This window comes from Triturus cristatus, chromosome 11 (assembly GCF_964204655.1).
Source record: "Triturus cristatus chromosome 11, aTriCri1.1, whole genome shotgun sequence".
NCBI lineage: Eukaryota > Metazoa > Chordata > Amphibia > Caudata > Salamandridae > Triturus > Triturus cristatus.
This window is the reverse complement of record NC_140594.1, coordinates 573,950,583-573,970,375: the sequence shown is the minus strand read 5'-3', so window position 1 is coordinate 573,970,375 and position 19,793 is coordinate 573,950,583. Positions and strand designations below refer to the sequence as shown.

The 19,793-nt window shown below is 51.9% G+C and overlaps 1 protein-coding gene across 1 annotated transcript in view; it reads right to left on the bottom strand.

Annotated features, from left to right (window-relative positions):
* Positions 1-19,793, bottom strand: part of BAG4 (BAG cochaperone 4) — a 125,291-nt gene that overhangs the window by 26,294 nt on the left and 79,204 nt on the right. The window contains exon 3 of the mRNA XM_085633735.1: positions 8,478-8,759. Within this exon, the coding sequence (XP_085489861.1) occupies positions 8,478-8,759 (282 nt within the window). The remainder of the gene's footprint in view (positions 1-8,477; positions 8,760-19,793) is intronic.

Genomic DNA, 19,793 nt, shown 5'->3' with positions numbered 1-19,793 from the left:
CTAAATAGCCTTATAGATGTTCTGTTCAGAAATCATCTACAGGTTGTTTCACAGTGCTATCTTTGTGGCATGTATTGAATATGCTACTTACCAGTATGCATCTGTTCTTGGCATGTAGGGCTGCTGACATTCATATCTGTGCATAGATCGCAGCCTAGTGTTGGGTCCGGATGTTTGCACGTTGTTGTCCTGGAAGAGTCTTCGAAGTATCCTGAGATAGGTGACTCCTCCCCTGGACCACAGTGCGCATGGGCATCCTCTCCATCCTCAGATTGTTTTTCGCCATTGTGGCAGTGATGGAGTAGATCTAGAAAGTGATGACCATGCTACGCAGTAATTCTGAGAGCTGCAGCTGCTACAGGCGCCGGGGAGGAGGGCGGGCGATATGAATGTCAGCAGCCCTACATGCCAAGAACAGATGCATACTGGTAAGTAGCATATTCAGTTCGAGGCATGTGGGCTGCTGAATTCATATCTGTGCATAGAATATATAGCAGTACCTCCCATTAGCGGCGGCCACCAGTGCCAGCTGCAGCGGTCTGAAAAAGAGTTTTGAGAACAGCCTGTCCTACAGCTGCCTGCTGTTTTGAGTGTACATCTACACAATAGTGTTTGGTAAATGTATGTATAGTGGACCATGTGGCTGCTCTACATATATCATGTAAAGGAATGTTTCCCAGGAAAGCCATGGAGGCCCCTAACTTACGTGTTGAGTGGGCCCGTGGGGGAATAGTTAATGTGCGTTTAGCCTTTTGATAGCAAATTTGAATACATTTAATGATCCATCTGGCTATACCTGCCTTGGAGATTGCGTTGCCTTTGTGTTGTGGGGAAAAGGCGACGAAAAGTTGTTTCGTTTTCCTAAAGTTTTTAGTTCTGTCTATGTAGTACATGAGGGCTCTTTTGACGTCTAGTGTATGGAGCATTCTTTCAGCGACATTTTGTGGATTCTGAAAGAAAACAGGCAGTTCAATGGTTTGATTCAAGTGGAACTGCGATATTACTTTAGGCATGAATTCGGGGTTGGTACGTAGTACGACCCTGTTTGCGTGAACCTGTATGAATGGCTCTTGAATGGTTAGTGCCTGGAGTTCACTAACTCTTCTCAACGAAGTGGTTGCTACTAGGAAAGCCCCCTTCCAGGTGAGGAATTGAATCTCACATGAGTGGAGAGGTTCGAAGGGTGGACCCATCAGTCGGGTGAGGACCAAGTTGAGGTTCCACACTGGTGCTGGTGGGTGTCTTGGGGGAATCACTCGTTTAAGTCCCTCCAAGAAGGCTTTGATGGCAGGCACTCTGAATAAAGAGAGGTGCTGCCTGTTTTGGAGATAGGCTGCTATTGCGGTTAAATGGATACGTATTGAGGTGTATGCCAGATTGCATCGGTATAGGTGTAAGAGGTAACAGATTATGTTTTGAGTGGATGCGTCTAGCGGGTTAATGTCATTGTTATTACAATAAATGACAAACCTCTTCCATTTGGCTGCATAGCAAGCTCTGGTAGTGGGTCTCCTAGCTTCCTTAATGATGTCCATACAGTCAGGTGGTAGGTTTAGGTAGCCAAACTCTAGGACTTCAGGAGCCAGATTGCCAGGTTCAGCTGTTGCGGATCTGGGTGCTGAATTTCTCCATGGTTCTGCGTTAAAAGCGCGGGTTTGATCCGCAGCCTTTGATGCGGCACCACGGAAAGTTCCAGAAAGGTGGTGTACCATGGCTGGCGTGCCCATGTTGGAGCAACCAGGATGAGTGTCAGTGAGTGCTGTCGCAGTTTGCGTGCCACTAGCGGTATCAACAGCGCTGGGGGAAAAGCATACGCAAATCTGCCGGACCAGTTCATCCATATCGCATTGCCCTGCGACTGTGGATGTGGGAACCTGGCGGCAAAGCTTTGGCATTTTGCGTTTTCCCTTGTGGCGAATAGGTCGATCTCTGGATGACCCCACTGCTGGAAGTACGGTTGGAGTACTGATGGGTGTAACTCCCACTCGTGCATTTGGTGGCTGTGTCTGCTGAGCAGATCCGCCATCTGGTTGTCCTTGCCGGGGAGGTGTTCCGCCATGAGGAATATGTTCCTCTGAATGGCCCACTTCCACATGCTCTGAGCCAGATGAGACAACTGTGGAGAGTGTGTTCCTCCCTGCTTCTGTATGTAGTACATGGCAGTCATGTTGTCCGTCCGGATCAACACGACCTTGTTGCACAGGTGTACTTTGAATGCTTTCATAGCCAGGAAGATTGCCATCAGTTCCAGAAGGTTGATGTGCATCTTCTTTTGTTGTGTAGTCCATAGTCCCTGCACTGTGTAATTGAGTACATGGGCTCCCCATCCCTGGAGAGACGCGTCCGCTGTCAGTAATATTTGTGGAACAGGCTCTTGGAACGGTCGTCCCTTGCAAAGGTTTTGTGGATTCCACCAATGCAGAGAGTTGTATGCCCGACCGCTCACCAACACTAGGTCTTTCAATTGTCCTTGAGCCTGATTCCACTGACGTGCCAAGCACTCCTGAAGCGGGCGCATATGTAGTCTCGCGTGTGGGACTATGAAGATGCAGGAGGCCATCATGCCTATCAACTGCATGAACACTCGCGCAGGAAGGGAGTGTTGGGGTTTGAACTTGGAAATCAGCATTTGCATGCTGTTGATCCTCACTAAATTTGGCTGAGCTGTGGCTGCCAGAGTGTCTATGGTCGCACCTAGGTACTGTTGTACGTGTGCGGGTTGGAGATGTGATTTCGGGTAATTTAGTGAGAATCCCAGACTGTGAAGAAGGTGAATGGTGCGGGACATGTGGCTGGCACATTGCTGGGCTGACTTTGCCTGAACAAGCCAGTCGTCCAGGTAAGGGTAGACGTGAATGTGTTGCCTTCGTAGATGTGCAGCCACGGTAGCTAGGCACTTTGTGAAAACTCTGGGTGCTGTTGTCACTCCGAAGGGAAGGACTTTGAATTGATAGTGCTGCCCCTGAATGGTGAACCGGAGATATTTTCTGTGTGACGGGTGTATGGGTATGTGGAAATACGCATCTTTGAGGTCTAGCGTGGCTAGGAAGTCTCCCTGTTTGAGCAGCGGGAGGACTTGTTGTAGGGTGAGCATGTGGAAATGCTCTGAGAGAATGTAGCGGTTGAGGGGTCTCAGGTCTAGTATAGGTCTGAGTGACCCGTCCTTTTTTGGTATTAAGAAGTACAGGGAGTACACCCGCGTACCTTGCTCTTGGACGGGTACGACCTCTATTGCGCCTTTTTTCAGCATACTTAGCACTTCCTGCTGTAATAGCGCTAAGTGCTCTGAGGACATAGGACGGTGTTTTGGCGGTATTGTGGGTGGAGTGGAGGTTAATTCTAGGCAGTAACCGTGTTTGATAATATCCTTTACCCACCTGTCCGTGGTGATGGAGTTCCACGTGGACAGGAACCTTTGTAGCCTCCCCCCGACAGGTGTTATGTGGTCGGGAGGAAGGGAGAGGGCGTCACTGTTTGTTCTTGGGGGAGGACCTGGTATTGCCGTATCTACGTCCTCTGCCCTTTGTGCTGGAGCCACGATAACCACCCCTGGTGTTTTTATCGTAGGTACTTTGTGTGTTGCCCTTGTTGTAGGTTTGCTGTGACCCCTGTCCTCTACCTGCTCCTCTATTTCCGGGGCGACGAAAGGAGCCACTCCGAAAGGTCTGCGTTTGGAGAGCCCCCATGGAATTTGCAGTGTCCGTGTCCTTTTTTATTTTTTCTAGGGTGGTGTCAACCTCTGGTCCGAATAAGTAGTCGGGGTTGACCGGTTGATTGAGAATGTTATTTTGAACCTCAGGTTTGAATCCGGAGATTCGTAACCAGGCGTGTCGTCGTAACATAACGCTGGTGTTTATTGCTCTGGCAGCTGTATCTGCGGCATCCAGTGCACATTTAATGGATGCGTTTGTGAGGAGTTGTCCCTCCCTGATGAGGATCTCTGCTCCCTCTTTGTATTGGTCAGGGAGATGTTGGAGTAGGGTTTCTAATGTGTCATAGTGTGCGCGATCGTAGCGAGCTAGGAGCGCCTGGGTATTGGCAATACGCCATATGTTAGCTGCCTGGGCTGCAACCCGTTTGCCGGAGGTCTCTAGCACCTTGGACTCTTTGTCCGGGGGAGGAGCATCCCCAGTTGTCTGCGAGTGCGCCCGTTTGCGAGCATTAGCGACTACGATGGAGTCCAGAGGCAACTGGCCTCTAATGTACGTAGGGTCCCCGGGCGCCGACCTATATTTTTGTCGATCCTGGGGTTTATTACTCTTGCCCTGGTGGGTTCTTTGAAAATGTCCTTTGCTGGTTTGAGGACACCTTTCAACATGGGTAGAGTTTTGATATTCCTTTCGGAGGATGCGAAAGTATCCATTAGAAAATCGTCCTCGATTGTGTCAGAGTGGAGTTGCACACCATGATTGGCCGCAGCACGTTCAATTAGGGCGTTGAATGCGGCAGTGTCCTCTGTGGCAGACGTTTTTGCGCCATATAGCTGCGTGTCCTGTGTATCCATAGGTGCACCCGTGTCCACAGGGTCATCCCAAGCCTGGTCAGGGTCCTGTTGGCCTTCAGGGTCCATCTCTCTGGGGTAGGGGACGTCGTCACCCATATAGTCCTCCAAAACGTCGGTTTCGGAGTGTGTCGGAGAGAAGGACTGTGGATCTGGGTAAGAGGTTTGGAGACGTTCGTAAAGAACTGGTTCCGAATCCGCTGGCAGCTTTTTCTTTAGCGGGATCCGGTAGGAGTCCAAAGCGTGTTCGGAAGATATTCTCCGCTTGTGGAGCATAATTCTGCCGGTGTCGGCATCGATGATGTGGGACGGTGACGTCTCCGTAGGAGAGCGTTCGGCAGGTGTGATCCTAGTTTGGGTGACACGTGTTCTTATTTCAAACATTTTGGGCGCCGTGGATGGCGGCAGGCCAAAAGTGATATGGGGTGGTGCTGGAGAAGCTTTCTGAGCTTTTTTCAGCTCGGAGCCTGACGTGTCCTGGAGGGCAGCCTTTCCTTTGATGCGTTGCAAGGACGCTGCAAGGACGCTGCAACTTGTCGCACCTGGAACGCCGACGGTTCTTTGGCGCCGAGCGGTTCTGTAGAGGCAGGCGTGGACTTCTTCGGGGCCACGGGGTCATCGAGTCGAGGAGAGGTAGTAGCCGTCGACGTCGTCGATGATTGGGCCTTAGGTGCTGCTTTCGAAGCGGTGTGCGACGCAGCGGCCATTTTGACCTTCGTGGCTGGAGCCGATGGTTTCGGTGCCGGGTGCCGAGGCGGTTTGGCGGTACCGATGGCCTTTTTCCGTGTGTCGGCGCCGACTGCTGCGAGTTCGGCACCGAAGTCCCGTTTGGTGCGGTCGGTGCCGACGGGTTTGGCTGGCGTCGAAGGTGTAGTGGGCTTCGATCCGACCAGTGTCAGTTTCGGTTTCTGTGGAACCGACACGACTTTTGGTTTCGGTTTCGAGGAAGGGAAACCAGTCGTTTTGGGTACTAATGGCTGTCGCTGAATGTCCGAGGCCGGGCCCAAGGGCGGGGCCGAAGAACTGCGGGATAGGTCTTGGGTAAGGCCCGAAGGCGATCCCTCGACCGGAGCCATAGACTGACGCACTGGGATATCCTCCGTCTGTACGGGTAGGCCTTGCTCGTCACCGGAGCTACTTTCTTCGGCCCCTAAGGCCTCATCGTAGTCTCCTACCTCGGTGTCGGCTTCATCTCTGTGAAAGAGTTGTTCTTCGATGTCTTCCGATCCGGAATCGTGTTCGGAAGCGGGGCTGGAGGGTAGGTTCTCCACGCCTTCCACATCTTCGTCCTCGGCGCTGAAGATGTTGGTTGGGGCCGGTGCCGCTTGCTGCGCTTCAAGTCTCGCTGCTCGTCGATTCCGGAGAGTCTTTTTGGATCGGAATCGGGCACAGGCCATACATGTGGATTCGTCGTGATCCGGTGAAAGGCATTTGTTGCACACCGGGTGGACGTCGACATGGGGATATTTCGCATTGCAAACAGGACACCGCTTGAATGGTGTCCTCGATTCCATCGTCGATGTGGGGTCGATGGTCGGATAAGATGCGAAAAAGTTGGTTTTGTTAAGTCAGTAAACTAACAAGTAATTGTCGATACCGATCGGGAACAGTACCGACGCGAACTAAAGGCCTTTTGGCCTGAAAAAAAGTTTTCCCTAACTTGAGTCAAGATAAGCACATCCGAACCCAATGGCGGAAAAAAACAATCTGAGGATGGAGAGGATGCCCATGCGCACTGTGGTCCAGGGGAGGAGTCACCTATCTCAGGATACTTCGAAGACTCTTCCAGGACAACAACGTGCAAACATCCGGACCCAACACTAGGCGGCGATCTATGCACAGATATGAATTCAGCAGCCCGCATGCCTCGAACTATTTTCATGTGAATCCTAAAATATATTGGGAGTTTTTTGGAATCTAAAAAATTAAAAGCATTCAAATATTTCGCAAGCTGAACATCATGGTAATGAGAGAAAAAAGAATAAATGTTTCACCAAGCAAGGAAAGATAACTTGTTATTGGAACAAATTAGTGTTCTTATAAAGAAAATGCTTCGATTGACAATGTGGTCAGAAGAACAGCTCAGTAATGTGAAGTCTGGATGGAGTACTTTATCTGTTATACCAATTCAATCCTGCAGGATTTGAAGAGATGGATGGTCAATAGTATTGAATGCTGTCACGGAGAGCAATTGATACTAGGAGCTACTGATTTTGAGAGGAAAACAGAAGACTTTTATATTTAAGCACTGTTGGTTGACTACACATACAATTACACATCATCAGTGTCATGGCCATATTATTTTGTGAACTTCATCTTCCAACTAAATATGCTCAGGTTCCATCCCTCCTTCAGTCCAACCACCAAGCGGATATAGCTTTTTGACTCATCAGAGCTCAATTGGACTGTGGCGCCAATATGGAAATAGCCCCACCCAAAAAATAAAATACTGTGAGCCTGAATTTGTGCCACTTTTTACTGTGCACTTTGCAAAGCCCTTCTAGGAGATGTGGCCTGGGATAGCCATACGGATTACCCTAACACTAGTCCCACCATTTCTTTTAGGTCCAAGCTGAACCTTAAAATCTACCACAATCAGTCTAGATGAAGCAAACGGTGAGCAGATGAATCAAGGCCAGAACCCTAACTTTGGCACAATCTTAACCCCACTACAGAGCGCCCCAATGAACAAGTAGCAAGTCATCTGCTGTAAACGTAGCTTATTTGGAGAAGGCTCAAACACATAGGGGAGTTAACACAGAAAAACAAGCTTGGTTGATGTTACTGCCCACCAAAACCACAAGGAGAGATGTTCTACACCAATCTATGTTCACAAGGTGGCATAGTATATTGAAGTCGCCATTAAGGGACAGTTGAGCACTATAAACACGGCCACTGGATATGCAATTGTACGGCAGTGGCAATTTGCGCATAATCGCAGATTTGCCACATTATCCATAATCTGTCGATAATCTGCATACTTTAACAAAATTAATTGCTTCTAGTTCAAACGGTTCAAAAGTTACTAAAAATGCAGCCACACGGGTTGCCGTGCAGTGTAAGGCTCATTACAACGCTGAACTGGTCACCTTTCAGTTGCATTTTGCTATATTTGGGTTTTAAGCAGTTTATTAGGAGGTGCAACCAATACCCAGACAGTGTTACCAAGTTTACAAATGACGAAATATTAAAGTAATACCATTATAAAATGTGCCGCAATATGCTGAATATTTTGGGCTTTTTGTACTGCATAATTTACTCAACCCTGCTGTGTGATTTGACCCTCTCCTGCCGTATAATTCAGTTGGCCCTGGCAATGAAACAAATAAGATGGGGAAGAGGCTGAAGCCAGATTAGCACTTTGTCACTGTGCAGTTTAGGAGCAGCTATGTCACGGACTTCACCAAAGACAGAGTTTTGACACGGGACCATTATCTTCTTGAAGTCCATTGTATCAAGGGTTGCTTCTGAGAGATTGCAGGTATGCATGCATTTAGTGGGGAATGTATAGCACAAACCTATCTGAGAAGCAACAAAGCTAGTGGTGTTGTGAGGAAAGCTCTGAGCAGTAATGAACAAAGCTCAAGGATATTAGAGCAAGCAGTTGGGGTTTGTATGTTTATTTGGAGGGGTCAATGAACAAAGGGAAGGTGAAGGAACGCTAATAAGAGTGGTAGGTGAGAAGAAAGAGCGAGGACATGGATCTTGTGGTTCGAGTTGGTTATGTGGTGTGGTTGTTTAAGCAACTGATAACAGAACACAGGTTGGTGATCACATTGGAAGTACAAATATGTTCCACCTCTCTCTACATCAAGAAAGATGCTGCTGCGGCAAGACACTTATTTTCACTAACTCATGTGACACAATACAAACATTTTGTAAACAAAGAACAGTTTATCTTTAGTGTTCTCAGCAAACCCAGCTCAACATGCTCATAATCTAAAAAGTTCAAGCCATAGAAGGCCCCTTTTCATACCTGGTGTGTGGAGAACGCTGAATATCCTGGAACCTGCCCTCTGTGAGCAGAGCAGTCATGACAGCTCGGATGCGTTGGGTAGCTCCATTGTGTGGCTGAGGCTGGAACGCTGACAGCTGACTTGTACACACTGGTAGGTTCAGTAGAATACATTGCTTGGGGATGTCCAGAAGTATAGAAGGGGTTTGAAGGGTGAATGTTAGTATACGGATGATTAATTGCACCAGGAGGACCATGTGTGTACGGCGAGCCATAACCTCCATTTGCGTAAGACTCCATTCCCTAGAAAAAAATGACCAAATTGGAAAGGGATACATTACTACGAGTAGGTCTATGGGCTTAAAGCCTTGAATTAAAATAATTTGTTAATTTTATTACTATGCATGTAGTTGCCGGGCACCAAGAAAATGCAGATTCCAATTAGGTAGCATGTAGGTTAGTCATAACACATATAATTCTTTCATATACTGGGCTATGGCTGTTTTATTTTTTGAACCAAAAGTAAAAGCCTAATGACCAGATATAGCTGTGAAGTCCTATTTTGAAAATAAACTGAAAAATGCCCAGCTCATAAACTAATTGTTTTCAAGAAGATATTGTCAATTTCAAGACCACCGGTTTCAAATGTAGAGGACATTACTACTGTTTGGGTGTTAAAGGAAGTGATAGTGTTAGGATGTTAAAACAAAATATATATATTTCTGAAAGAGGAGAGGAAGTGTCATTAATCAAAAAGCTGAACTTTCACCAATAGGAGTCAGACCAACCGTCATTAAAATGGCTTCATCAATGCTGAAAAAGCATTGTTGTCGCTAGTTGTTGCACAGCGCATTTTGCATCTTATTTAGAGCTTCAAAGTTTCATCCTAACATCCTGATTGGCAATGTACATGTTATGCAAGTACCTAATGATCTATTCTTCAAATGGAAACTCCAGAAAATTGTTTTTTTTTTTGCCAGAGTCCGGCGGGCTGCCAAACTGCACTGGGTGCTATTCTGCCTCCACCATGGACTGGATAGGAGGTACCATCTGGTAAATAAGCTTTAAACAGAAATACTGCAAGAAGGAAGCCTAGCCACAGCAATTACTGGGTATGTCAAACAAGAAACATTTTGCAAAAAACTGAAATCTTTCTCGCCCAAAAACAATAGCAATCCTTTTCACCCAAAAATATTCACTCTAAAAATGTAGTAATCGAGGGGCGTGGCCAAGATGGCGGAGTAGGTGGACGCGGCCTCTGCGAGCCCCTCCGGCCCGGGCCCCTGAGCGCCTTCTGTACCGCTGATCTCCCCCCATCGGCACTAGCCGGCGACGGCGGGTGCAGTGGGGAACTCGTGGACCTAGCTGAGAGGTCGAGTTGTGCACCGGATGGTCTAGCCGGCGGCTTGGGGCTGACGCGCCGCGACATCGGAGGCTGCGGCCGACCGGAAGTGCTGCTGGATCCGCCTCCGTACCTACGCGAGCCTGGGGCGCCGCGCGGAGACCGGCGGTGAGGCCTGGAGTGGAGCCGCTGAGTGTGCTGATGTGCGACAGCTGACGAGGCGGCGAGCGGTCGGTGCCCCGCTGGGTGGACCGGCGGATCTTTGGCCGTGGGCGGGTTAGGAGCGGAGCCGTGGTCCTAGAGGGCCCTGCCTGGACTGGCTCGGGGCACCGGGACGTCCCCCCCACGGAAGCTGCCTGGGAGGTGGTGCGGGCTTGGAGGTGCGCCTCGGGCCCTGTCGGCCTCAGGACTCGTTGCAACATCTGACTCTGGTGTCCCGTTGGCCCCCGTCTGGTGCATGGGGTGGAAGCCGCCCGGGGTGAACATTGTGTGGAGGAGGGCTACGGCTCGTGGACGACACCTCGGCAGGAGCGACGCCCGGGGAGCCCGAGGAGGTGGGGACTGAGTGTTGGACTGTATTGCAGGAGCGGGCGGAGGCCGGGCCCGACGGGCGGCTGGGTGGTGCAAGGATCGCTGCCGCTGTTGGGTGCGGTTTGAACTTTTTCATTTGGCGCCCAGGATGGCTGGCACTAAGGGGAGCAAGAAGGGTGAACGCACCCTACCGGAACTGTTGCACCGGGGCAGCGCAAGGCAGGACCACGGGCAGCCCTCCCCGGGTCCGGCTAGCAGTTCGCAGGGGGAGAGTGGAGGGGAGCCGCCGGTCACCAGATCGTTCCTGGAGTCTCTCTTCAGCTCCCTACGCGAGGACTTCCAGACTCTCAAGCAGGAGGTGGCAGGGGAGATGCGCGAGGTCCGGCGAGCGGTTGATGGCCTGGGGGAAAGGGTCTCTTCTGTGGAAGAGGCGGGACATGCCCGGGACGAGGAAATTGCACAGCTCCAGCAGGAAGGGATCAGGCTCCGGGACCAGCAAATTGATCTACAATCCCACGTGGAGGACCTCGAGAACCGTTCCCGGAGAAACAACATCAGAGTCCGGGGCGTACCGCTCGGAGAAGAGGGAGAAGATGCAGCCACTTACCTGCAGGATTTATTCCGGGAGGTACTGGGGGAGCCGACGGACTTTCCTCTCTGGATTGATAGGGCACATAGAGTGGGCCAGCGGCGCAGGGCCCCTGCGCCTCCCCCCGATCTTCTGGCCTACCTGCCGGACTACCCTCTGAAGGAACGGATTCTACGGGTGGCTCGCACTAAGCAGACTTTGGAATTCAGGGGCCATAGGGTGGCCCTCTTTCAGGACCTCTCGGTGGTCACCCTACAGAAACGCAAATCCTTTAAAATTGTGACTGATTTCCTGCGGGAGCACGACACCCAATACTCCTGGGGCCACCCTTTCCGGATTATTTTCCGCTGGAACGGAATATTGCATCAGCTGCGTTCTCTTCACGACACCTGTTCCGTATTGGGCATCACAGCGACTGACGACGATGCCCCCACTCCACGTCGCCGCGGGATCACCAGGGATGGCTGGCAGTCGATCCCGGGTCGGGGGTCTCCGGCTTCTTCGGTGCGGCCAGACTCGCCTACTATCCGGGCGGAAAGGGATAATGCGGTGCGTGAGGTCGCCAGGGTCACAGCATCAGGACTGGCCGCTTTGACTGCCTAGGATTTCTCCGGGGGGGAGATAGACTTCGCTTCTTCTACAGGTTCGGGGGCCTGGTGGGTGGGGGGGGGGGGGGGGGGGAGCAGAGGTGGTGTGGTGGCTGGACGTCCACTTTTGGGACTTTTCCACAGACTTGCCTTCTGGGCCGGTCTTGGACAATGGTTTCCTTGCCTCCCTGTTCCGGGGGACAAGGACGGTGTTTTGGGTTTGGAGGGAGGGGGGGTTTTGGGGTGTTGGGGTTCCGGGAGGGGTCGTGGGAGTTGGGTGTGGGGGAAAGAATTGTCCAGTGCGCTGTGCTATGATTTGTTGTCTGGTCTGTGTATCTCCACCATGTCTTGCTCTGTGTTGAGGGAGAGACGCATGGGGTGGAGGATTGGGGAGTTGGCAGAGGGGTGGTGGGTGACTGGGACACTTTGAGGCTGAGGGCTGGTAAGAGGTGGCGCTGCGCTAGGGGGGGGGGAGGCCTGGTATATTGCCTTTGGGAGAATGCTTCGAGGTTTGAGCTGGGGGGAGTGGGTCCGCCCGCGTGGGCCACCTCGACGGGCGCTCGCGGCTTAACACATATCTCCCACTATGCCTCCTCATACCTTTAAGATCATGACCCTGAATGTCCGGGGTCTGAACAACCCTGTGAAGAGGCGCGCGGTGCTCTCCCTGTTGGAACATACTCGCGGACATATGCCTCCTTCAGGAAACCCACCTGCTACCGCAGGACACACACCGGCTACGCTCTTGTAAGTTTCCGATGCAGTTCTTCTCCCCTGGCCCCAACAAGACTGCTGGGGTGGCGAGCCTAGTGGCTCGACATTTTAGGGGGGAGCACGTCCATAAATTTGCAGAAATCAAGGGGAGGATGTTGGCGCATAGGTTTCGGGTGGGAGGCATTACAATCACGATCGGCTCCCTCTATAGTCCCAATGATAGGCAGGAGCGGTTCCTGCAGTCTGCGGTGGAGGAGATCTCGGCCTCGTCGGATAGACATATTATTCTCGGGGGAGACCTTAACATGGTCTTTGATTCAGTTATCGACCGGTCGGCGCAGCGCTCCCCGCAAGTCGGGGAGCTCTCGGCTGGTTGTAAAGCTAGACTTGCGGAGGTGGACCTCCAGGACCTCTGGCGTCATAAACACCCTGTGGACAGGGTTTACTCCTACTACTCCCATGCACACAAGACCTATGCGAGGCTTGACCATCTCTTGGTCACCTCCCCGGTGCAGGCCCTAGCGTCTGCCGTGGACATGGGGGTTATTTCTTTGTCGAATCATGCTCCTGTCGGGGCTACTTTTTGCCTGCCGCCGTCTGTCGCCCCGGCGAGGGTCTGGCACCTCCGAGATACTTTGCTCCACAGGAAAACGGTAACGGACCGTATTACACGGGTCCTTCGTGAATATTTGGCACACAATGATAACTCCGATACCACCAGGGCCACCCAGTGGGCGGCTTTGAAGGCAGTCCTCCGGGGGGAATTTCTGTCGATCTCCGCGGCCGAAAATAGAGAGCGCCAGATCAAGAGGGATGAGCTGACCGATAGGGTCCGGGAATTGGAGTTGATCCACCGCAGAACTGGGGCGCCGAGGATTTGGCGACAGCTTAAGACAGCGAGGAACCTGCTTGCCGCCTTAGACATGGATCGGGCGGAATATGCGGCCTTACGGTTGCGCCACACATTTTATACGGGGGGGGGGGGATCGCTGTGGCAAATTGCTGGCCAACAGGCTCCGGGCCGCTCGACAAAGCTTGTTGGTGAAAGAGCTTTCTGACCCCAGGGGCGGTGCGGTGACGGACGATGCCTGCATCTCGGCCGCGTTCCGAGGGTTCTATGGAAACCTCTATGCGGGTGATCCACCGGATGTACCGGCCATGTCCTCCTACCTGGACTCTGTTACTCTGCCCTCTTTGGACCCCCTGCAGGCGGACCGGCTGGATAGGGCCATCACTGTAGAGGAGGTGGTGACAGCTATTGCCAGACTCAAGCATGGTAAAGCACCGGGCCCGGATGGCTACTCGGCCCTCTTTTATAAGACGTTCTGTGGGTCACTAGCTCCTATCCTCACCCGTCTTTTCAACTCGTTTTCGGAACCGGGCGCCATCCCGCCCGACCTCCTGAGGGCCTCCGTCACGGTCATACCTAAACCGGGGAAAGATCCTAAACACTGTGGCTCTTATCGCCCAATCTCTCTCCTAAATGTAGATTTGAAACTCTATACTGGGATTTTGGCGAGCCGCCTGGCGCTCTATCTACCTGGCCTTGTTGATCCGGACCAGGCGGGTTTTGTTCCGGGGCGGCAGACGGTGGATAATACAAAGCGGGTGGTCCACCTGCTGGAAAAGGCTTCCAGGATCCCGGGTGAGAGGATGATGCTCACGGTTGACGCGGAAAAGGCGTTTGATCGCGTGCATTGGCCCTTCTTGGAGCAAGTGCTGATGAAGGCGGGTATTGGGGAACGGTTTCGCACTATGGTCCTCAATTGCTATAAGGGACCCTCGGCAGTGGTCCGGGTGAATGGCTACACCTCCGCAGCCTTTCCCATCGAGAGAGGCACCAGGCAGGGCTGTCCACTTTCGCCCTTGCTCTTTGCTCTTTACATGGAGCCGTTTGCACAAAGAGTGCGGACGCGACCGGCGGTGGAGGGGATACGGATGGGAGGATTTACCCATGCGGTCAGTCTCTACGCAGACGATGTCATCTTCACGTTGGCTGCCCCCCGGACATCACTTCCGGCCTGTATGGAGGAATTGGCAGCGTTCGGCGCGGTCTCGGGCTTTAAAGTAAAGTAAATATGGGGAAATCGGTGGCTTTGGATATCTCCCTGGCGCCTGCTACCAAGGCGTATTTGCAGAACAGGTTCCCGTTGCTCTGGTCCTCGGAAGCGATACCGTACTTGGGGATTCAAATTGCTCCCACGCTGCCGGCCATGGTCTTAGCCAATTACTCGGCTTTGGGGGCCAAGATCAAGAGTGAGCTGGGCCGCTGGAACCGCGGCACTCTGGCCTGGTTGGGTAGGATCGCCGCCGTTAAGATGACGATTTTGCCACAAGTGCTCTACTTATTTCGGGCTCTGCCGCCGCCTAAGGGGTGGATACAGCAACTGCAGTCGGACGTGGCCCGTTTTGTCTGGCAAGGGAAAAAGCCTAGGTTGCGCAGGGCCCTCTCCCTCTTGTCTCCTGAAGCTGGAGGTCTAGGTATTCCTGATTTCCGTAAATACTTTCAGGCGACGCAATTGAGATATTTGGTTGAAAGGTGCAGGTGAGAGTCGGATAAGCACTGGCTTTTCCAGGACCAGGCGGTGGCAGGGCGGCCTCTGCAGGAGATACCGTTCCTGCACCGGTCCCACCGGCCTAAGAATCTTTACGCCTCTTTCGTCACTAGAGTACCTCTGCGGGTCTGGGATGCGACCTATCTTAGATATGAACTTACCACTTTTCCGTCGCCGCTTTCGCCGCTGGTGGACAATCCCGCCTTCACCCCTGGGATGGAGAAGGGAGCCTTCACACATTGGCGACGGGCAGGGTGCAGGGCCTTATGTCACCTGTATGGCCCCGAGGGTGTCATCCCGTTCACACAATTCCGGTTGGAATTCTCCCTTCCCGAAACGGAGAGACACCGCTATATGCAGGTCCGGCATTGGGCCCTTCAGCCACAGGTCAGGGATATGGCGGACAGGCGGCTCTCGCCGTGTGAGAGATGGCTGTTGTCCAGTACATCGGACTCGAAACTCATCTCTGACCTGTATAAGTTTTTGCAATTGCCTCCGACACACTTCCACAATCCTGGGAGGTTACGATGGGAACGGGAGCTTGGGAGGGCCTTGAGCCCCAAAGACTGGGAACGCATATCCGATAGGGCGCGCCACTCAGCGTATCATATGGGCCTCACTGACACCTTTACTAAGGTGTCCACCTACTGGTATTATACGCCTGAGCGGATTCATGAGTTTGACCATAGTAAGCCGGACACTTGCTGGCGAGGGTGCGGACAACGGGGCACGCTCACGCACATTCTCTGGGACTGTCCTTTATTAACTGGCTATTGGAAGGAAGTGCTGGATGAAATTGATTCCCATTTCGGCATAGAGCTCCCTCGCTTCCCGGCATATACCTTGCTAGGACTCCCAAATGACCTCATGTATCCCCTCAAGTCCAGACGGAGCAGGCAGATCGCCATTGCACTTGGATCTGCAGTGCAGAACATCTTGATCTATTGGCGTACGGACACAGTACCCACGTTGATAGGCTGGCTCCACCGTCTTTGGCATGTGCTGGGTATGGAGAAGTTGTCTTTGGTGGCGGCTGGGGATGTAATGCAATTTGACGAATTGTGGCAACCTTTCCACTCTCTGCTGCTCACAGAGTTCAGGGAGCTCACCTGTCCGAGGTACCTTCGCCTCCTGAGGCTTACGAGCCCGCTACTGCCCGATCAGTGAGAGAGACAAGACCTTCCTCCGCACTTACCTGTGGCTTTGAGAGTGGGACTGTCTGCTCATGGCGCACTGGACAGTGGGTTGGGTGGGGCCTGGGGTGTTGGGGCGGCGGGGGATGTTTGTACCAAAATGTTGTGTTAAGCAAGGCGCTTGCCTCTCTTCATCTGCTGACTTTGTATTGCGTTGTACGAGCTTGGAGTGTCGGGCTGACTAAATGAATAAAATACTTTAAACATAAAAATGTAGTAATCAATATGGCTGCTGTGCCTTCTATTTGAAATCGATATTTTCTCACAGACGAGAACTGTGAATAGTGCGAGTTGTGTACATGACCACAGGAGGGAGCTGTGTATAGGGACATTCTCAAGGGAAAATGTTTTGACAACAGTCAAGTAGCGAGCATCAACCTTCTTTGAACATGTAAAATGCAGTAGTATTTGAGATGGACATTTGAACCCCATCCCCCACAGGATACTGAGCAGAAAAACCTAAGAGCAAAAAATAAATAGCATTAGCTAGATAAAACAAATGTGTAAAGTTCTTTTCTGAGGAGCTTAGAGGAGGCCAGGGGTGGCCCCTGGATTAAGGGAGAAATGATGCTCAAATGAAGCTCCTGTAAGCCTGCCATCAGTTATCCAATAAGAGCGGAATTATAACCAAAGTTATTTGGGCTCAGGTTTACCAAAGTTTGGGCCACAGTTATGAATAGTAAACTTTATGTACAAAATAGTGGCCAAAGGCCTGAAGGGTGGAGAGGATTTTTCACAATATTGGAAGAGGGATGGAGGGGATACGTCCTCCCAACTAAATATCAGCACGACACAAAAGTATCCCGCCCGACAGAAAATAACAACTGGGCACTGTTCCCTAGTCAGGAGGTCTCTTCAGATGTCACTATTACATCTGGGAGCAATTCCTTTTTGTATGGTAACCCTCACACACCCTAGTAGTGTCATGCTTCATCATCAAGTTCACCATGGCTCCTAAAGGCCAGGGTGGACTCAACCGTATTCCAGGGAGCACTTTGGAGAACAAGGCCAGGGGGGTTGGAGATTAAAAATCCTCCAGATACTCCAGGTATCCCTTTAATATGGAGTACCGGCATATTCTAAAAATACAAGTTTCTCTCTCATCCTTCATCACCACACCGCTAAGCGTCGTGTCCTGTCAAAAGATAACGCAACCTCATTGGTTATCATGTGCAACATGGAAACACTTTCCACACACTCAAAGCAAAGACAACACTCTTCTAACCACAAATTCCCGGTGTGTTATAGAGTGGTTGTAAACTCTATACAAATACCTACACACACGAAATACATGGCTTGTGGAAGCCAGTGATAATGGGGGGCTGCTCATGTCAGCAGGCTTTACTTTATACTAGTCACCTCTTGGAGCATTATTGACAGGTACATTCATTTAAGGGCCTGTTGTATCACAAAAGTGGTGGAGTAAGGGTCTGCAATGGAGATGGGAGGCATTTCGATTATCTGCCTTCAATGCGCCTTCCCCTGCGACAGGCCTACTATGTAAGACCAGGATTACCGTAGATGAAGCAATGGTGCAACAGGCACACATTCATGTGAAATACGGAAGCACTGTGATCTGCACCAGAAATCCCCATGGCATGCCCTACAAGCAGAAAGTGTTTGCTGGTGTAATGTGTGTGTGCCAAGCAATTTGCGTTCATGCAATGCTTTTTGTATGCACAAGTTCCCTAAGTGAATTCATGCAAGCGCATAAGGTGCCTTTTTTCCCAAAAAAGAGTTTGTGAATCTGGACCCTAGTTCTTCCTTCTGAATCAATTTCTATTACCTGCCTCCACTGCACCTTCTCTTGCGGCAGCCCTTAGTTAGGGTAGAACTGTTGCAAGGGAAATGTGTGCTAGGCACATGTTCCTGCACATCCTTGTGAATTAAGGTTGCACTGGAATCCACACCTAACACCCCAGCATGTCCCACAAAAGCTAAGTATTTGCGCGGTAGGATAGGACCATGAACAGTATGCACAGAGGTCTATAGGAAGTGCATTACCTACTTGAGATTTGTGACCATCATAACTCTCGGGTCCCAAGGACTTCACCCTTATCATGGACCCTCCATATCGAAATTGTGAGTTAAAGATTTCCATTTCCAGCACTGACCTTTTGGTCTCGTTTGTTTATAGGGCTTAAATAAAACTAACTGTATTCTTTCACCAGACTTCTCTTAAAACAGCCTTCAAATAAAAACCTTGTCAGTTTGGAACTTAACGATCAGGATGAATATTTCTCAACCATCAGAGACAAGCAGCAGGCACACTAAGCTGGCTTTGGCACACCTAGTGATTGATCCAAAAAAAAAAAAAAAAGCATCAGGTGAAAAAATGCAAACATAAAAATCAACGAAAGGTCAGTCACAAGTGGTTACAACAAGCACTGGCAAAGCCAATAGCATCTTGAGACCCTTGACCCTGGTTTCAGGCAGGTCGCTCCCCACACCGCGCAGCTCCACCTGACTGCGCCCGTGCCGCTGCTGTAGAGTGTTCAAGGCCCCCCTGGGCTGCTGTGTCACTGCAGGTTCTGTTTTTTTGCCTGAACTGTAATTGTAAATTGTTTTTTGTATTTCACTCTGCTTGTTTATTTCACTGCTTGTTCCTTTCTGTGCCCTCGTTTGTCCTCGGCCCCCTTTCGCCATCCCTTCCCCCGCCACTGCCTCCCCTGCGGCCCCGCCCCCTTACCTTCCGTTCCCTTGCCGTTTCCCGCCGCTGCGTCCCCGCCCCCGCTCCCATTCGCTTGTTCCCACCCTCCTCCCAGCTGCTCCTCCCTCCCACCCCTCTACTTATGGTGCAGCGGGTGCGCCAGAGGCAAGCCCGTCTGCACCCGTCTGCGCCCAGAACCCCTGCCCCCCCGAAAATGCCACAATGCTAGACTCCGATACAACGCCAGCACCCTCCACGCACTCAACATCGTCCGAGACCACAGCTGCTTCCAGGCCGCCCCGAAACGCACCCACGGACCCTTCTCCTGCCGCACCTGCAGCTTCACCTGCGTCAGACCACCCAGGACCGTACCCAACCACCTCCGCTGCTTACTCCTCAACACCCGCTCCGCACGCAAACACGCCGTCGAGCTTTGGGACCTGCTCGACACCTCCGCCCCAGACGCCGCCTACCTGACCGAGACCTGGTGGAACGACGCCTCGGCGCCCGACATCGCCATTGCCATCCCGGACGGCTACAAGATCACCCGCGGAGACCGCACCAATGGAGTTGGAGGAGGAATCGCCATCGTCCACAAGTCCACCCTTGAGGTCTCCACCCACTCAGACGACACCCTCAGCACCGCCGAACACCTGCACTTCCGGATACACACTGACCCCAACACCACCCTCAGGGGAACCCTCGTCTACAGACCCCCCCCCCCCCCGACCCCAGCCACAGTTCAGCGACGCCATCGCCGACCTAGTCAGCACCCACGCACTCGCCTCCACGGACTACATCCTCCTCGGGGACCTGAACTTCCACCTTGAGAACAAAAACAATGCCAACTCCGCCACCCTGATCGACAACCTCACCAACCTCGGCCTCAGACAGCTCTTCACCGACCCTACCCACGCCGCCGGCCACACGCTTGACCCCATCTTCTCCGCTAGCAACCATGTCTCCTTCAACAACACCACCGAACTTCACTAGACCGACCACCGCTGCATCCACTTCACGTACAAGAAGGCCACAACGCACCACCGCGCCCAACAGCTGCCCCGCCGCTGCTGGAGCAAAGTCACAGAGGGCCAGCTGGCCGCCACCCTCACTCTGAACCCACCGACCCAGACGCCACCGTCCGCAACTTCAGACATTGGATCGACGACTGCGCCA